At 40.5% G+C, this 18,204-nt stretch overlaps 1 protein-coding gene across 1 annotated transcript; it reads left to right on the forward strand.

The window, feature by feature from the left end:
- Positions 1-10,259: 10,259 nt before the first annotated feature.
- CMTR2 (cap methyltransferase 2) lies at positions 10,260-18,071 on the forward strand. The gene is made up of 2 exons (XM_074199104.1): positions 10,260-10,343; positions 12,195-18,071. Exon 2 carries the CDS (start codon positions 12,214-12,216, stop codon positions 14,503-14,505), a length of 2,292 nt encoding a protein of 763 aa, XP_074055205.1. The 5' UTR covers positions 10,260-10,343; positions 12,195-12,213; the 3' UTR covers positions 14,506-18,071.
- The last annotated feature ends 133 nt before the right edge of the window (positions 18,072-18,204 follow it).

The following is an 18,204-nucleotide window of genomic DNA, read 5'->3' on the forward strand; positions in this document are numbered from 1 at the left end:
TGACATCATATTCTGCCATAAGAAAATATAATGTAACATATATCAGAATCTTGAACAAGGAAAAGATCATAATATGTAAAGATACAGTTTGGGCTTAACATTCTAAAATAGAAAATAGGGTGGCTAGGTGGTGCAGTAGATAGAGCACCGGCCCTGGAGTCAGGAATACCTGAGTTCAAATCTGGCCTCAGGCACTTCATAATGACTTAGCTGTGTGGCCTTGGGCAGACCATTTTAACCACATTGCCTTGCAAAAAAACAAAAAAAAAACCCCCAAACCCCCCAATTCTAAAATAGTCACTACTCAGATCCTTCTTGGACCACTTCCCTTGAAGAGTTTTTCCTGTAATTAATATCTTAACCTTGAATTTTGAAAAAGAAGACACTGTGCCCAGGTACCCATGGTACTCTTCACTCCAGATGAGTAGGAAGGTAGTAATGTGATCTAGATAAGAATTAAACCTGGTTATCACTCTTATTCTATTTCAAAGGAAGACAGCTTTTGTTCTTCCTACTTTCCTAAAGGGACAATCTGGGAAAGTATTTTAGACTGGAGAAATAGTATTTCTCAATAATTTATGGAAAGCTCAAAGTAAGGTTAAAAAAAACATATTGTTCCACAAGATGGAAGGGCTTCTATTGGTGGAGTGGGGAGGAAGTAGGTTGGTGAATAGTGATAGCATGGAAAAAAGAGCATTAATAAAACATTTTAAAGGGTACACAGAGGGAGGAAGGTGAGATGTAGAAATGAGCACAGAGTAATTAGTTGTTATATTCTTAAATTTATAGATAAGGATAGATTCGGGCCTATAATTTTATTGGCATAGGGAATTCCTAGGTGAGGAATTACCCCTACCTGTGTTGGTCAGTACCTTCTCTGCAACTTAAGAGTCATCCAGTGCAACACTTAGAAATTAAATCACTTCCTAGGTCTATGTAGCCAATATATATATGTTTCTTTAAGCACACACACACACACACACACACACACACACACACACACACACACACACACACATCCTAAAAAACAAAAGAGCTTTTATTCATGGCAGAAGTTGGCAACTTGTATGGGTCTTCTTTCTTATTCTTACTGTCTTAAATGTTTGTGACTGTTGATGCTTACTGAATTCAAAATAAAAAAAACTTTGAAAAAAGAACAAAATGTGCTAATGTGTATAGAGCACAGATGCAAAATTGGACACTCTTCTTGAATATTGCTATCCTAGGGCTTTAATTTATTCAGTTTTATCAAGTCAATGAATCAACAGTCACTGATTAAGCACTTACTAAGTCTTACTAAGCACTAAGTCAGAGCCCATCCAAGAAAATGTATATCAATTGAGATGAAAACAGTGTTATCCGGACATGTGTTCTATGGAAGTATTTGAATTTTTTTTTAAGATGGGCGTCACCTCTGAAGGGTTTCTGTTTGAATTGCTGGGTAAGACTTGCCGGTCAGACTGCTCAAATGGAAGGTCAAAACAGGAATGTACCTATCAAATGAGAAAAGGGAAGCTACCCAAGCAGCTTTTTCATTTATTTGTGGTAGTCTGCATAATGTAGACTGACTTTGAGCTGGTGATGAGGGGGGAAAAAAAACCCCAAACTGGAAAATGGTTGAATTGTTGATTTTCTGTCTGACAGAAGAAAAAGATGAATTTTGCTATGACAAAGCAATAAAAATTACAGGCTACAGAATCACAAGTGTCCCTTGAGGGAAGTGATACTCCCAAAATGGAGAAGATGTAGATAAGCCAAGATAAGTCAAACTTCCCTGTTTCATCATATACTGTCAATGGGAAAGGTTAAATCAATGATTCAATGGGCACCAGGCAAGGTAGGGGAATCCTTTTTCTTTTCGATAAAGAATTCCTCCTACCCTCACCAAGAAAAATGAGGAAAGCTTTTCAGAAGGTTGCAGAGTACCATCCTAACTTTTCTTCAAGTTGTTTAATTCTTGCATTTATAAGTTTGTTTAGAGCTAGAACTTGAAATGTATGCCTTGAACAGTCATGGTTATACCATGTAACCATTTTGTAATCATCTGTGGGGCACATAATACTGGGAATCTTGAGAATAACGTTAAAAAAACCTTGCCATAGGATACTGGCTAAGTGAAGGAATCTCAGTAAACTTCCTTGTCTATAAAATGATGGGTTAGAAAAAGTTGAAGTCTTGGGCCATTTGTAACTGTGACATTCAACTGATGGATCCATCAATTAACAAGGATTTATTAAGTATCTCTTGTGTGGCAGAGAGTAAAACAACCCCTCCTCTCCAGTCATGTTGCATTCTAGTGGGGGAGACAACAAATGCATATAAATGTATGTGCAGCTTAAGTTTAAATCGATGAAACACAAAGATATACAAAGAAATACATTGCATATAATAAATTATGAAATACATTGACACACAAATAAATTATATTTGATTGATAAAATGCATTAAATATAAATGTATGGTACATACAAAGTTGGTACATACAAGGTGGTTTGAGAGGGAGGGAAATAGCAGTTGGGGACAATCAGGGAAGGCTTTGTGGAGGGAGTGCCCAGAGGGCAAATATACTCCCTAGCCTGTAGTTTTTATTGCTTTGTCATATCACTTATAATAGAGTTCATCTTTTTCTTCTACCAGACAGAAAACCAACAAATCAGCCACTTTCCAATTGTTAGGTTTTTTTCCTTATGGCAAATGGAATGGCAATGCAAAGGAGATGGAGTACCTCCTGTGAGGGAAAAAAGGGAGAGAGAGAGAGAGAGAGAGAGAGAGAGAGAGAGAGAGAGAGAGAGAGAGAGAGAGAGAGAGAGAGAGAGAGAGAGAGAGAGAGAGAGAATCTTCTGGAGAAGGTCAGAAGGGATGAGAATGAAGGATTATCTGTAGAGTGGTTGACCTTGGCAATGGCCACCTCTCTGTCAGAGCCTAGGTGAGGATGTCAAGGGAGGTTGTTGAGATGAAGAGAATGGGGGAAGGCCCTCAATTCTTTTCTTTCCTTAAAGATTTTATTTATTTTGAGTTTTACAATTTTTCCCCTAATCTTACTTCCCTCCCCCCACCCTCCAGGAAGGCAATTTGTCAGTCTTTACATTGTTTCCATGGTTTATACTGATCCAAATTGAATGTGATGAGAGAGAAATCATATCCTTAAGGAAGAAACAAAGTCTAAGAGATAGCAGGATCAGACAATAAGGTATCAGGTTTTTTTTTCTTTTTCTAAATTTAAGGTAATAGTTCTTGGTCTTGTTTAAACTCCACAGTTGTTTCTCTGATTGCATTCTCCATTGCAGTCAGCCCCAAATTGTCCCTGATTGCTGCACTGATGGGAATGAGCGAGTTCATTAAGTTTGATCATTGCCCCCATGTTGCTGTTAGGGTGTACAGTGTTTTTCTGGTTCTGCTCATCTCATTCAGCATCAATTCATGCAAATCCCTCCAGGCTTCCCTGAATTCCTGTCCCTCCTGGTTTCTAATAGAACAATAGTGTTCCATGACATACATATACCCAGTTTGCTAAGCCATTCCCCAATTGAAGGACATTTCCAATTCTTTGCCACCACAAACAGGGCTGCTATGAATATTTTTGTACAAGTGATGTTTTTACCCTTTTTCATCATCTCTTCAGGGTATAGACCCAGTAGTGGTATTGCTGGGTCAAAGGGTATGCACATTTTTGTTGCCCTTTGGGCATAATTTCAAATTGCTCTCCAGAAATGTTATATGAATTCACAGCTCCACCAACAATGTATTAGCTTCCCAGATTTCCCACATCCCTTCCAACAACGATCATTGTCCTTTCTGGTCATATTGGCGATGCATATCTATAATAAGTAATGATTTGGAGCAATTTTTCATATGACTAGATTGCTTTGATTTCCTCAGCTGTAAATTGCCTTTGCATATCCTTTGACCATTTGTCAATTGGGGAATGGCTTGTTTTTTTGAAAATTTGACTCAGTTCTCAGTTCTACTTTGAACAAAGTATTTGAACTAGTATTCCTTTGTCAGAAACAACTAGTTGTAGGGGTGGCTAGGTGGTGCAGTGGATAAGGCACCAGCCCTGGAGTCAGGAGTACTTGGGTTCAAATCTGGTCTCAGACACTTGATAATGACCTAGCTATGTGGCCTTGGGCAAGTCACTTAACCCCATTTGCCTTGAAAAAAACCTTAAAAAAAAAAGAAAAACTAGTTGTAAAAATTGTTTCCCAATTTTCTACATTTCTTTTGATCTTGGTTATAGTGGTTTTGTCTGTGCAAAAGCTTTTTAATTTAATGTAATCAAAATCATCTAGTTTGTTTTTAGTGATGTTCTCCATCTCTTCCTTAGTCATAAACTGCTCCCCTTTCCATAGATCTGACAGGTAAACTAATCCTTGATCTTCTAGTTTGCTTATGGTATTGTTTTTTTATGTCTAAATCCTGTATCCATTTGGATCTTATCTTGGAATAGGGTGTGAGGTGTTGGTCTAATCTAAGTTTCTTCCAAACTAACTTCCAATTTTTCCAGCAGTTTTTAATCAAAGAGAGCATTTTAATCTCAATAGCTAAACTCTTTGGGTTTATCAAACAGCAGATTACTATAATCCTTTCCTGCTATTGCACCTAGTCTATTCCACTGGTCCACCATTATTTCTTAGCCAAAACCAGACAGTTTTGATGACTGATGTTTTATAATATAATTCTAGATTAGGTAGGGCTAAGTCCCCTTCTTTTGCACTTTTTTTTGTTGAATCCCTGGAAATCTTTGACTTTTTATTTCTCTATATGAATTTACTTACAACTTTTTCTAACACATTAAAATAATTTTTTGGAATTTTGATTGGTAGGGCACTAAAGAGGTAGTTTAGTTTTGGTAGAATTATCATTTTATTATATTAGCTTGACCTATCCATGACCAGTTCTTTAAATCTGATTTAATTTGTGTGAGAAGTGTTTTGTAATTGTTTTCAAAAAGTTTCTGAGTCTGACTCAGCAGGTAGACTCCCAGGTATTTTATATTGTGTGAGGTTACTTTGAATGTGATTTCTCTTTCTAGCTCTTTCTGCTGTATCTTGCTAGTTATATATAGAAAAATTGAGGATTTATGAGGGTTTATTTTATAACCTTCAACTTTGCTAAAATTGCTAATTGCTTCCAGTAGTTTTTTGGATGATTTCTTGGGATTCTCTAGGTAAACCATCATGTCATCTGCAAAGAGTGAGTTTTGTCTCATCCTTCCCAATTCTAATTCCTTCAATTTCTTTTTCTTCTCTAATTGCTGAAGCTAATATTTCTAATGTGATATTGAATAGTAGTGGTGGTAATGGGCATCCTTGTTTCATCCCTGATCTTATTGGGAATGGTAAGGCACTCAATTCAATGGAGAGGGGGGTGGGTGGGAGGCTTGAGAAAGGAAGAGAGAGTTTAGAATTGCTTTTGTGTATAATAAGATGGGGCATCAATTAGAGCGGAACAAAAGGGCCCTGGCCCTGCAGCAAGGCCCCGGTTCTGTTGGATCCTAGGACCCTGTAAGGTGCCCCTGTACCATGGCTGGGAGACTGCCCCCAACTAGGCCCTGGAGTTGAAGCAGAGGCCACAGGCAGCAAGAACAATTCAAGGCTGATCTTTGGTAAGATTTGAGCAATGATAAAAAGAAAGGACTACCCGTGGAAAGCAGAGAGCAGTGTGGCGTTAATGGCAGATGATTGGTTTGAGATTGGACAGGGAGATAAGTACAGTAGGGGCAGGAGGATTGGATGACATGGGTATTCTTCATGAAGGTGAAAAATAGGTTTCAGATGGTAAGGCCTAGGGAGAGGTAGAATGACATAGGAGGTTGGGATCTGAAAGAGGAATATCAGAATTTCTAACTAATTGATCATGATGAAAGTTCATGTGTGGCCATCTATGGCTGAGGTGAAGAGACAGGGGTTTAATGAGGCAGTTGGAAAGTCAGGGAGTTTGAGGGTCCATATTCAAATCTCCTAGACCAGGGTGGAGGTGGCAGAAGAGAGGAGTTGGTGGGTTGGACATTTTGTGCTTCGCCCTGTTCTGACAATCCATGTCCATCATGTCCATTCTAAGGGCGTATGTCCTAAGGTCACTTCTTTAATTCTCAGGTTCACTCAGCTATGACAGTGAGGAGGGCGGAGAAGATCATTTCTTTTCTTTTTTTTTGGGGGGGGGGTTTGCAAGGTCACACAGCTAGGTAATTATTAAGTGTCTGAGGCTGGATTTTAACTCAGGTTCTCCTGACTCCAGGGCCGGTGCTCCATCCGCTGTGCCATCTAGTCACCTCTGAGAAGATCATTTCTAAAGGTGCCTTCCAACACTGCCATGCCACTGTCCACTGTCCACAGTCTGCGCCCTAAGGCCCCCTGCAGAGCTGACACGGTGTGCTCTGAAGGTCTTCATGCTCTATTTGTTCCCCATTTTGGGCTTCAGCTTCTTCCACTGTTAAAATAAAGAGAATGGGTTAGATGAGCTCTAAGAATGGCAAATAGTCTTGGCAGTAACTGGACCACCAGTTGCATTTCCTAACAAGCCTCTGCTAAGAAGGCTCAGAGACTTTTCATGACCTTCAGGACTGTCTTGTTTCTGTGAAGTTCTGTCTCTCTGAAGGTCTGCCTTCCCCTTCTTTTTAATTCTTCATTCTAAAGTATTGCTCTAGGAAGGGGGGTGGGCAGCTAGGTGGCACAGTGGATAGAGCACTGGCCCTGGAGTCAGGAGGACCTGAGTTCAAATCCAGCCTCAGACACTTAATAATTACTTAGCTATGTGACCTTGGGCAAGTCATTTAACTCCATTGTCTTGGAAAAACAAAAAAAACTAAAGAAAGGAAGGGGAGGGGCTACATTTGGAAATGAAGGTGACATAGGAAGGAAGGAAGGAAGGAAGGAAGAGAAATAAAGAAAAATAGTAAGTAGTTTGAACTCTAGGGAGGATGATCTTTAGAGAGGGCAAGTGGGAAGTAGTATTGGAGCAGTGGCACCCAATTTTTTTTTTGTTTGTTTTTAGGTTTTTTCAAGGCAAATGGGGTTAAGTGGTTTGCCCAAGGCCACACAGCTAGGTAATTATTAAATGTCTGAGGCTGGATTTGAACTCAGGTACTCCTGACTCCAGGGCCAGTGCTCTATCCACTGTGCCACCTAGCTGCCCCTAGTGGCACCCAATTTTAACCAAGACTGGAGTGGAAGGAGATATTTACCCATGAATGTGGACAGCTGTTGGGAGCTCTTTGTCAAGGAAGGGAAAGCCAAGGTTCATAATGACAATAATCCCACTGCCTCTGAGATTTAAATGTACTTCCACCCTCTAAAGTCTTCTGATCATTGGACAGTCCCTGTCTTCATAATGGGGAGACCATGATCAAACAGATATATATAAAAGCTATAAACAAGATAAATAGGAAATAATTGGAAGAAGGCACTAGGATTCAGAGGGATTGGGAAGGGCTTACTGTCAAATATGGGGATTTAATTGGGACATGAAGGAAATCAGGGAAAATAAGGAGATAAGGAGAAAACATTTCTGGAGCCAAGATATGGAATGTCTTTTTACTAGAATCAAAAGGAGGCCAGTCTCTGTGTTGAAGAGGATATATCAGGGAGAAAGTCTAAAAAGACTGGAAAAAATTTTTTGGTGGTGGTGGTGGTGGGGGAAAGGGGTAGGACTAGCTTCTAAGGGCAAATGAAAGAATTTGTATTTGATCTTGGAGACAATTAGGGAGCTACTTGAGTGTGTGTATGTGTCTGTGTTTGTGTGTGTGTGTGTGTGTGTGTGTGTGTGTGTGTGTGTGTGTGTGTGTGTGTGTATGGAGGGGGGGAGATGGAATCAAGGGTAGCTGAACCTGAGCTTTAGGAAAATCAGTTGGTTGCAGTTAGTAGAGTCTTAAGGCAGAACCGGTAGGAGGATAATACTAATAACCACAAAATTTATGTGGCCAGGCTGAGCTAAGTGCTTTAACTATTTGATCTTCACAACAATCCTGAGAGGTCACTGCTGTTATTATCCCCATTGTAGAGATGAGGAAACAGGAGAGCAGAGGTGAAGTGACATGCCCAGGGACACACCACTGGCATCTCAGTCACATTTGAATTCAGATCTTCCTGAGTCCAGTCCAAAGCTTGGTCCAGCCACCACATGATGAAGCCTGGTGCCACAGTAGGGGCCTGTTGAAGGAGAAGAGAGAAAGGGGAATGTTCAAGAGATGTTGCAGAAAGGCAATTTACAGATGAGGAGATCAAAGCAATCCATAGCCATATGAAAAAATGCCCTAAATCATTAATTATTAGAGAAATGCAAATTAAAGCTTCGCTGAGGTACCACCTCACACCTCTCAGATTGGCCAGTATGACCAGGAAGGATGATGATCATTGTTGGAAGGGATGTGGGAAATCTGGGACACTATTACACTGTTGGTGGAGCTGTGAACTCATCCAACCTTCCTGGAAAGCAATTTGGAATTATGCCTGATCCAGCAATACCACTACTGGGTTTATACCCTGAAGAGATTATGAAAAAGAGTAAAAGCATCACCTGTACAAAAATGTTCATTGCAGCTCTGTTTGTGGTGGCAAAGAACTGGAAATCCAGTAAATGTCCTTCAATTGGGGAATGGTTTAGCAAACTGTGGTATATGTATGTCATGGAACACTATTGTTCTATTAGAAACCAGGAGGGATGGGAATTCAGGGAAACCTGGAGGGATTTGCATGAACTGATGCTGAGTGAGATGAGCAGAACCAGAAAAACACTGTACACCCTAACAGCAACATGGGAGTGATGTTCCACCTTGAAGGACTTGCTCATTCCATCAGCGCAACAATTGGGAACAATTTTTGGCTGTCTGCAAAGGAGAGTGCCAGCTGTATCCAGATAAGGAGCTGTGGAGTTTGAACAAAGTACAAGGACTATTCCCTTTAATTCGGAAAAAAAAAAAAAACCCAGATGTCTGATTGTTTGATCTGGTTACCTCTGAGAATTCTGTTCTCTTTAAGGATATGATTTCTCTCTCATCACACCCAATTTGGATCAAGGTACAACATGGAAACAAAGTAAAGACTGACGGAGTGCTATCTGTGGGGTGGGGGTGGGGGGAGGGAAGCAAGATGGGGGAAAACTAAAACTCAAATAATATCTTTAATAAAAATAAAAAAAAAGATGTTGCAGAGATCATCGAGCTTTGGTAGCTGCTTGGATATGGGTGGGGAGGGGGTGCAACATGATTTTCCTGCTTCCCCACAGGCAGAGGAATATGATCTGAGTTCAAATCTTACCTACCTGGGAGACCTGTCACTTCTGTTTCGTTTGCTGTCTGTAAAATGGAGCTGTCAGAAGGATAAAATAAACCTTAAACCTTTCCTAAAGACTTATTGCTATTGCTCTTACTATTCTCTCCCAGTTCCACCATGGCTATTAATATTCTCTCTCAATAACACAGTTGTTATTATGATGATTAGTTCCCAATTGGGCAACTAGAGACCAATAATTAGAGTGCCTGGGCCTGAGTTCAAATGCGGCCTCAGACACTCACTAACTGGGTGACCCTGGGCCAGTCACTTCACGCTGCTCAGCTGTCCAATGAGCTGGAGAAGGAAATGGCCAGTCCCTCGGGGGTCTTCGCCAAGGAGCTCCGGTGCGGGGTCATGACGCGCTGCTCTGCTTGCTATTCTCTCTCCCTTCTGCCAGGGTTGTTGCTCCCCTCCCCTCCTACTTCCGTCGGTATTAGGGTTAGGATTACGATTATTGTTATTATTTTTATTTTCCAATAATCCGTGCTCATCACACTTATTCTCTCAGTTCCACCCTGGCTTTTAGTAGATTTCCAATTCCTTCCCAGCCCCGCCCGGAGACCCCGCCCCAGCCCCGCCCCGGAGACCCCGCCCCGGAGACCACGCCCCAGCCCCGCCCCGCCACGCCCAGCCACGCCCCCTCCGGGGAGGCGCCTGCCGAGGCGGGAGGGAGCCAAGTGCACGGCGGAGCGAGCGGGAGGGGGCGGAGCGAGCGGGAGGGGGCGGAGCGAGCGGGAGGGGGCGGAGCCCCGGGGCCGGCGGCGGCTCGACGTCGGCGCGCAGACACTTGACCCTGCGTGACCTCGGCGGCGCGCGCCGCGTTTCCGCTTCCTCCGTCCGCTTCCGTGTGGTGCGCGGCGGCCTAGGCCCGGCCAGCCCCGGGGCCCCGTGGAATGCGCCCGGGCCGGGCCGGCCCCGGGCAGGAAGCATGCCAGCATGGAGGCCCGTCGGCACCCCCGCGTGCTCTCGGGCCGCGCCCCCTGAGGCCGGCCTGCGAGCGCGGACCCCGGCGCCCGGAGTCGGGCGGTAGCCGCGGCCGGGCCCTCCGTGCCCGCCCGGCCGGCCGGCCGTCAGGTCTGTAGCGCTTCGCAGAGAGCGGAGGACACGGGGCGGCGGGGAAGGGCCGGGGCGGCCGCGGCTCACCGTCCGCCCCGGGGCCTCGTCCGTGCGGGGCCGGCCTGGGGCGGGGGAGGGGCTGCCCGGCCCGGCCCGGCCCCCGGAGCCTGCCCACCTGCGGCTCAGGAGAGCTGGCGGGCGCCGGGGCCGCGCTGTGGAGGCCGCGCTGTGGGGGCCGCGCTGTGCGGGCCGCGCTGTGGAGGCCGCGCTGTGGGGACCGCGCTGTGCGGGCCGCGCTGTGGAGGCCGCGCTGTGGGGACCGCGCTGTGCGGACCGCGGTCAAGGCCTCCCGCCCCGGGGGAGGGGCAGGGCTGCCCACACGCAGGAGGGAAGGCCGAGCCCGGCTCTTGTGGAGCGCCTCATCGTCCCCCCATTCATAAGGGTCACATCTCCCGCGCAGATATTGATCCCTGAATTAATAAAGATTACTTCTTGTGCTCAATTAGTGATCACTAAATTAATATGAAATCATCATCCCTGAATTAATAAAGATCACACCTGCTCAAATAGTGATCCCTACATTAATATCACGTCTTCCACTCAAACCTTGATCCCCGAATCAATAAAGATCCTATTTTTCCACTCAAATTGTAATTGCTAAATAGCTCATCTTTCACCCAAATCGTGATCCCTGAATTAAAGATCACATCTGCTCAAATCATGATCATGAAATAAATATGTCTTCCACTCAAATCATGATCACTAAATGAATAAAGATCACATCTTCCACTCACATCACTTCCCTGTTTTGTCCACTACGCCGTTGATTGTTCTTTTTCTCCTGGACCAGTGAAACACTCAGCCTCATAGCTTTTCTTTCCTCATTTTACATTATACTAATATACTAATAACAATCATGTTGGGAATGGAGCCCTTTGTCAACTTTTAAGCCTTCTCCCATGTGTATGTCTTAATTCATATTTGAAATTGAATATAACTCCCTTCCCAGCTAAAAGCTATCTCATTCTTCAAGAATTCATAGGAGCACACCCTCAGCCTTTCATTTACTCGGTTCCAATTCTGTTTTATAGCCCATTACTTTACATTGTTTCTTATCTCATACTCTGCTTTGTAACCTTGAGGTTAGGGGAAGTGTCATCATGTCATCTTTGTTTACTGTCCATTACACTGCCTATATTTACTATGCACTTTATAAATATTTGTGAATTGATAGCTTGGTGGTGGTGGGCCAGTTCAAATTCTAGAATGATTGTGGTCTTGGTCTAAGGCTACATGTAAAAAGATTGGGAATCAGACCTACTTTTCACCTTTTCTTGACCTTTTTTCATTGAATAGTTGTTTACATTTTTCATTACATTCAGTGTCTTTTTCTCCAAAGTGAAATATTGATTCCCAAATTGGAGTTCAGTAGCAAAACCTATTTAGAAGAATAACTAAAAAGAATGGTTTATGTGAAGAGTAATTTATATACAAATTCAAATTATACTCACAGGCTACCTTTATTTTTAAAGGAATGAATTACAGTTGAAATGCATGGCTGTAACCTAGATTAAAATATTGAAGATAGACCATGCCCTTGTGATATGGCATTGTAATAAAAATGGTTATACAAATGCATGTGGAGTTTATGGACATTTAGTCTGAACTCTTCACTCACAGAATTGAAATTCAGAATTGTTGCTAAGACCTCGTGCCATTTAGGGTATATATCTTCCCTGGGGAAGGCAAATGTTTGAACTGAGCCTTTTGACCTCTTGGGAGTGAGAAGCAGCCCTGGGTGACCCAGTGGGGTCATGGAGGTGGGGAGTTGATGGTTTAACTGTGTGTTTTTGTTTTAAATTTTCCTAGGTTTTGATCTCACTTGAAAATGAGTAAGTGGAAGAAGACTTCAGGTGATCAGGAAGGAGGCCCTGAAAAATTCAGTCCTGATGTTCTTGCAGATATTTCTGAACTCTTTGCTAAGAAGTTTTCTTATGGTAAACCACCCAGTAATGAGTGGCAGCTACCAGATACCAGTGATACTTTCACCTGTGATCACACCAAATTCAATTCACTCCTAGTTTTGAAGAATTCCATGAATGAAGTAAAAAATCTGCTGAGTGATAAAAACCTAGAAGATTGGCATCAGCATACTTCCTTCACCAACAGAGCTGGGAAAATCATTCCTCATGTGAAAAAGATTGTAAATGCAGAACTTTGTACCCAGGCGTGGTGTAAATTCCATGAGGTATTGTGTAGTTTCCCTCTTATTCCCCAAGAGGCTTTTCAAAATGGAGAGCTAAACTCAATACATCTTTGCGAAGCTCCTGGTGCTTTTATAGCCAGTCTTAACCACTATTTAAGATCCCATAATATACCTTGTGATTGGAACTGGGTAGCTAACACCTTGAATCCTTACCACGAAGCAAATGACAACCTTATGATGATTATGGATGACCGACTTATTGCAAATACTTTGCCATGGTGGTACTTTGGTCCAGATAACACTGGTGATATCATGACCCTGAAACATTTGACTGGGCTTCAGAATTTTATAAGCAACATGTCTCCTGTTCACTTGGTCACTGCAGATGGGAGTTTTGATTGTCAAGGAAATCCAGGTGAACAAGAAGCTTTGGTTTCCCCTTTGCATTACTGTGAAGTAGTCACTGCACTGATGACTCTTAGTAGTGGTGGCTCTTTTGTTTTGAAGATGTTTACTTTGTTTGAACATTGTTCCATCAATTTGATGTACTTGCTAAATTGTTCCTTTGAGGAGATTCATGTTTTCAAACCTGCTACTAGCAAAGCTGGGAACTCAGAAGTCTATGTAGTTTGTCTTTATTATCTGGGTAGAGAGGCCATCCATCCTCTGTTGACTAAAATGATGCAACATTTTGGAACTGAAATAATCAATAAAGCTCTTTTCCCCCAACATGCAATTCCAGAATCTTTTCTAAAAAGGCATGAAGAATGCTGTGTCTTCTTTCACAAACATCAGTTGGAGACCATTTCTGAAAACATTCGTCTGTTTGAGTCCATTAATGAAGTGGAACAAACTAAGCTGAATAATTTAAGAGACTGTGCTGTGGAACACTTTATGCAAAAGTTCCAAATGAAGTACCTTTCCAGAAATAGTTGGCTAGTAAAGAAATCCAAAATTGGGTGTAGTATGAATTCAAAATGGTTTGGACAAAGAAGTAGATATTTTAAAACCTATAACGAAAGAAAGATGCTGGAAGCACTTTCATGGGAAGATAAGATGGCCAGTGGATACTTCAATCATTGGGCTGAAGAGCATGCTATAAGTAATGCTGGGAAAAATACTACTTTAGAAAGTGTTTGCCCTAATCTTGAATATCACTTGTGGTATATCTTAGAGGGAATGAAATTACCCAAAGTAAAGTGTTCTCCTTTCTGTGATGGTGAGATTTTAAAGACTCTGAATGAAGCTATGGAAAAGTCTTTAGTGAGTTCCCTGAACTTGTGTTCCATGTATAGACAGAAGGCACAGCGTTGTTATTCTTGCCACATTCTTTCTGAAGAGCTGATTTTTTCTGAATTGTTGAGCCTTACAAAGTGCTCTCAGGGTGAGTCAGCAGGACTGAGCAGCAAAATCAAATGTCTGCTTGTGGGTTTGCCACCTCTTACTAACAAAACCTATGAATCTGTGGAAGTGAGTCTTTTGGACTCTGCTGATCTCATGAAGTTCCACTGTTCATTGCTTCATGATGGAGACCCAGAGTATCAGCAGGCATTTCTGGACTGCTTTCTGCGTTCCCTGCCGCGACTTCAGCCAGGGGATGCTGTGATCTTGCCTGTGCTGTCGTGTTTTACACGGTTCATGGCTGGCATGGTCTTTGTTCTGCAGAGCTGCTTCAGGTTCGTCACATTTTCTTGTCCAACTTCCTCAGAACCTCTGAGCACTTGTGCAGTACTTCTGTGTGTCGGTTATCGGGATCTTCCAGCCCCTGTGCTCCAGTACTTGCAGAATCTGAAGGAAGTGATGAGCACATTGCTCAACTCTGATGCTTCGCATCAGGTTTTGCAGTTTGTACCAATGGAAGTTGTCCTTAATGGAACGTTGCTAGAATTTTTATGGGATTTAAACACTGCCATTGCAAAAAGGCAGTTGCATTCGATCATTCAAGGAGAGCAACAGCAAAAGTCCACACTGTAAAACTGCAGACCAAGCTCTTCACTTTGGCTGTGGCTTCAGATTTCGAAATTTCTTTTGACTTATTTTAAAACCTCAGAGATTTCAGTTTAGGGATGGGTAAACTTTGCAACATTCAAGATTTCTGTAGTTGCACATAGATTCTAAATTTCTGTAAGCTTGAGATATACCCCTATAAGCTATTAGAAAGCTGACTACAATAGCAAATTCAGCTGTTAGACTTGGATTGTGTGTGGGGAATGGTTAGGTTTGTGTGTGTTTTTGTGTGGGTGTGAGAGAATTGTTTGGAAGGATAACTTTAGGTACTATGCTTTTGTGAATTCATCTAGATGAGGTGATTTCTTACTTAAAACAGGCAAGATATATTAGCTCTACAGCACTAAGTCTCATGTTTTAAAGAATGAATGGGATAAAAGTCAGCCTTGATGGAAGTAGATGAGAGACACTTCTGAACAACTTTGTACTTCACTTTTCAGCTTTGGTTTTCAGGGAGCCCATCTGATCAGGTTTTGTGGCATGTTATATAACCTTAAGCGATAAATAATCACTTTGCTCCCTTATTCCATTATCTGCAATTAACTTTTAGATAACTTTTTTTTGAGATGGGTATTTTGGTGTATTCTGATGAAAACTATCTAACTGAAATGGTATTAGCAACAATCATGTTTGAAATTGAGAGGAAAAGATAATCAGCGTGTTTCATATATACTTCTGTTTTCATTTGGCAGGGGTGTAGTGAGTTTTAGAAATGACTTCACAATCAGTGAAATTCAGGATTTTTTTAAAATTGTAGATTTATATTTCTACATATTCAGATGTATAAATACTCTCATTGGGAACTTGGAATATAGCATATGAGGAGTGAAGTATTCTTGTGAAGAATGATGGTTCAGTGGTAGAACTATTTTGTTTTGGCTATTTCAGTAGGAAACAGCCTCAAAAAAATCACTTGATGAAATAGTTAACTGAATAAACTAACACTGAGAGATGTGATAAAGGAAGACTACTAGTTCAGTTTGTTTTCTCTTACACTTAAGTATTAGGAAAAGGGGATTTCTGTTTGAAAATATTGACAAGTTGGGGCAGCTAGGTGGCGCAGTGGATAGAGCACTGGCCCTGGAGTCAGGAGTACCTGAGTTCAAATGTGGCCTCAGACACTTAATAATTGTCCAGCTGTATAGCCTTGGGCAAGCTGCTTAACCCCATTGCCTTGCAAAAAATCTAAAAAAAAATATTTGGAATATATAAATTAAAAATAAAGAAAATATTGACAAGTCAACACTAGTTAGTAATTATATGATCCCTGTGGATCAACAAATTGAAGAATACTATTTTGGCATGTTCATTTAAGACAATTTTGTTGGCCATATTAAAAATAGATGCATTCTGATGGCTGAAGTAATTTGATAAATATTATTCTGCAAATTTTTCATGTTCTTGCCCTGCTATTTTGAGCTCCATTACAGGTTTATGAATAAGTCACTAGCAGAGAGAATTTTTATTTTCATTTATTTAAGAATAGAAGAGGAAGGTTAAAAAATATGACTCATGCAGACATTTTTCCTTTAAGCAAAGCTTTGGGGTGTTTTAATAGTGTTCTTTCATTTACTGTGGCCTAATTTGTATTCATTAAAATTTAGAGTCTAAGATTATAATTTACACGGAAGGACCCGCTCAGGGAAAATGTTCTAAAAAGGAATAAAAGGAATATGGATTTAATGTTGGCGTTCAGGATATTACATCACTGCTTGTCTGGTACCAGGAGTTAGGTTTGTGAAGGAAAATAGTGTCCTGATTAATTACTGGTACCTTGTGGAAGCACTTTTTCTAATTGTAAAATGCGGGAGCCTGATAGATAATTCATTAACAATAGAATTTGAAACTGCTAGAAAATTATTTTGTCTGACAGCTCTTGTATTTAAGTTTTGTTTTTGCCACTTTAATAAGTTCTACTATATTACTGATTATTGTGTTTGAAAAAACAACAACCTTCAATTAGTGTGAAGCAGCATGGTGTATTGGATGGAAGGATGGTGTTGGAACCAGGAAGACCTGGGGCCGACACCTGTGTGACCCTTAAAGGGTCCTTTAATTGGTCAGTAGTCTTGGCACTCTCTGGGAAGATGGAGATCAGACCAAATCTGATCCATCAGTAAGAATGGCTTTTCTGTACTTAAATATATTTATTTAAAAAATATAAAAACCATTCTTAGCTCCCAGCTGAACAAAAACAGATGGGCTGGCCAACCTGGGCAGTAATTTGCTAACCCCTCTTTAAAATGATAGGTTTACAGTTTGAGGTACTTAAAGCTCAGGCCTAGTCCTTGTCCTATCTCTTGAACAGTATGTGGTTGAAAACTGAATTCTAATATTCTTGATACTTAAGGAACTTCAAAGGAGCTTTTAAAAACTTAGCTTTTTTAATAATTGGAAGTGGAGCATTTCCTTCAGTCACTTTTTGTATAATTTATAGCATTTAAATTCGTTTTATAGGTGAGATGATAAAGTTAAAAGAGTTAGGTGCAGATCTAGCTTCCAATAGTAATTGCCAGTGATTTCAATAGAAGAGAAAAGGATCTTTCCAGAATGAGAAGAGGAAGAAAGTAAGAAATCAGGAATGTGGTTTACTCTGGATCAAAGAAGAGTTGTGACAAATTAGATGATGTCCATAAAGTGCTTTGCAAACTTTGAAGCATTAAATATTAACTATTCCATTTTATATGGGGTTGAGTTTTTAAATTAGTTACCTTAGTTTGTTTTTTGAAGAGTGGTTAGCAGACACAAAACTTCACAAATTTAAATTTGTTCTTCAGTAAATTCAAATTGAAAGGGAGCTGTTTTGTAAATTTTGTTTCTCCATAATGTATTTATACCAAAGCATGCTACTCCTAAGAAAAAAAAATAATTTTGGAACTTGTTCAGTTTTTTCATGAATTATAATAATACTTTGATGATTTAAAATCATTGTAGTATTATTATAATTTGTGAAAATATTAAATGATGTTAAATATTTTTCCTTATATAAAATCAGGAAATTATAATTTGTTTTATGTGTTATAATTGTTATATTTGTGTATGTTATTGTTTTATTCTAGTTTTTAAAAGTCCACTTGGGGTATGCATATTGTGTTATTCTAGTTTTTTTAAATTGTAAATCTTGATATTTAAGGAAAACTACTGGATGAGAAGAACAAAGAATGAATTTATTGATATTGTTCTGTTCATTTTTGATAAGGATAAGGAATTTAAAATTGCTTAAATCATTTTATCTCCTTCGGTATAATTAATTAAAGAATTAATCTAAGTTGTGGTACATTGAGCATATGGGAAATGAATTTCTGGCTTGTACTTTAAGAAATGAAAAGAATTTATAATCTGAATCAGATCTGTCTTTTCTGGGTAATTTCCCTTTTTTCAGTTTTCAATAGAACATGCACGTTTAAGTGCTCTGTTAGTTGATATAAAAAGGCAATACTGAATTTATTAGAATTTTCTCTGTAATTTTCTTGTCTCCTATGTTGCATTGGTATTTTTAATGAAAAATTATTACCTTTGTAAATAAACAATTTTATTTAATTTGCTGAAGCTTCTGTATTTTTTTTATTAGTACTTATTTCTTATAAAACAAATAATTTTGAGAGTATGGTAGCAAATATACTTTTGCTGTCTACATTTGATAATTTTCCTTCCATTCAGTCTTCA

Source organism: Macrotis lagotis, chromosome 1 (genome assembly GCF_037893015.1).
Source record: "Macrotis lagotis isolate mMagLag1 chromosome 1, bilby.v1.9.chrom.fasta, whole genome shotgun sequence".
In the NCBI taxonomy this organism is placed as follows: domain Eukaryota; kingdom Metazoa; phylum Chordata; class Mammalia; order Peramelemorphia; family Peramelidae; genus Macrotis; species Macrotis lagotis.

Excerpts from the sequence above, each read along its gene's own strand:
- CMTR2 (XM_074199104.1), top strand. The coding sequence starts at position 12,214 with ATGAGTAAGTGGAAGAAGACTTCAGGTGATCAGGAAGGAGGCCCTGAA.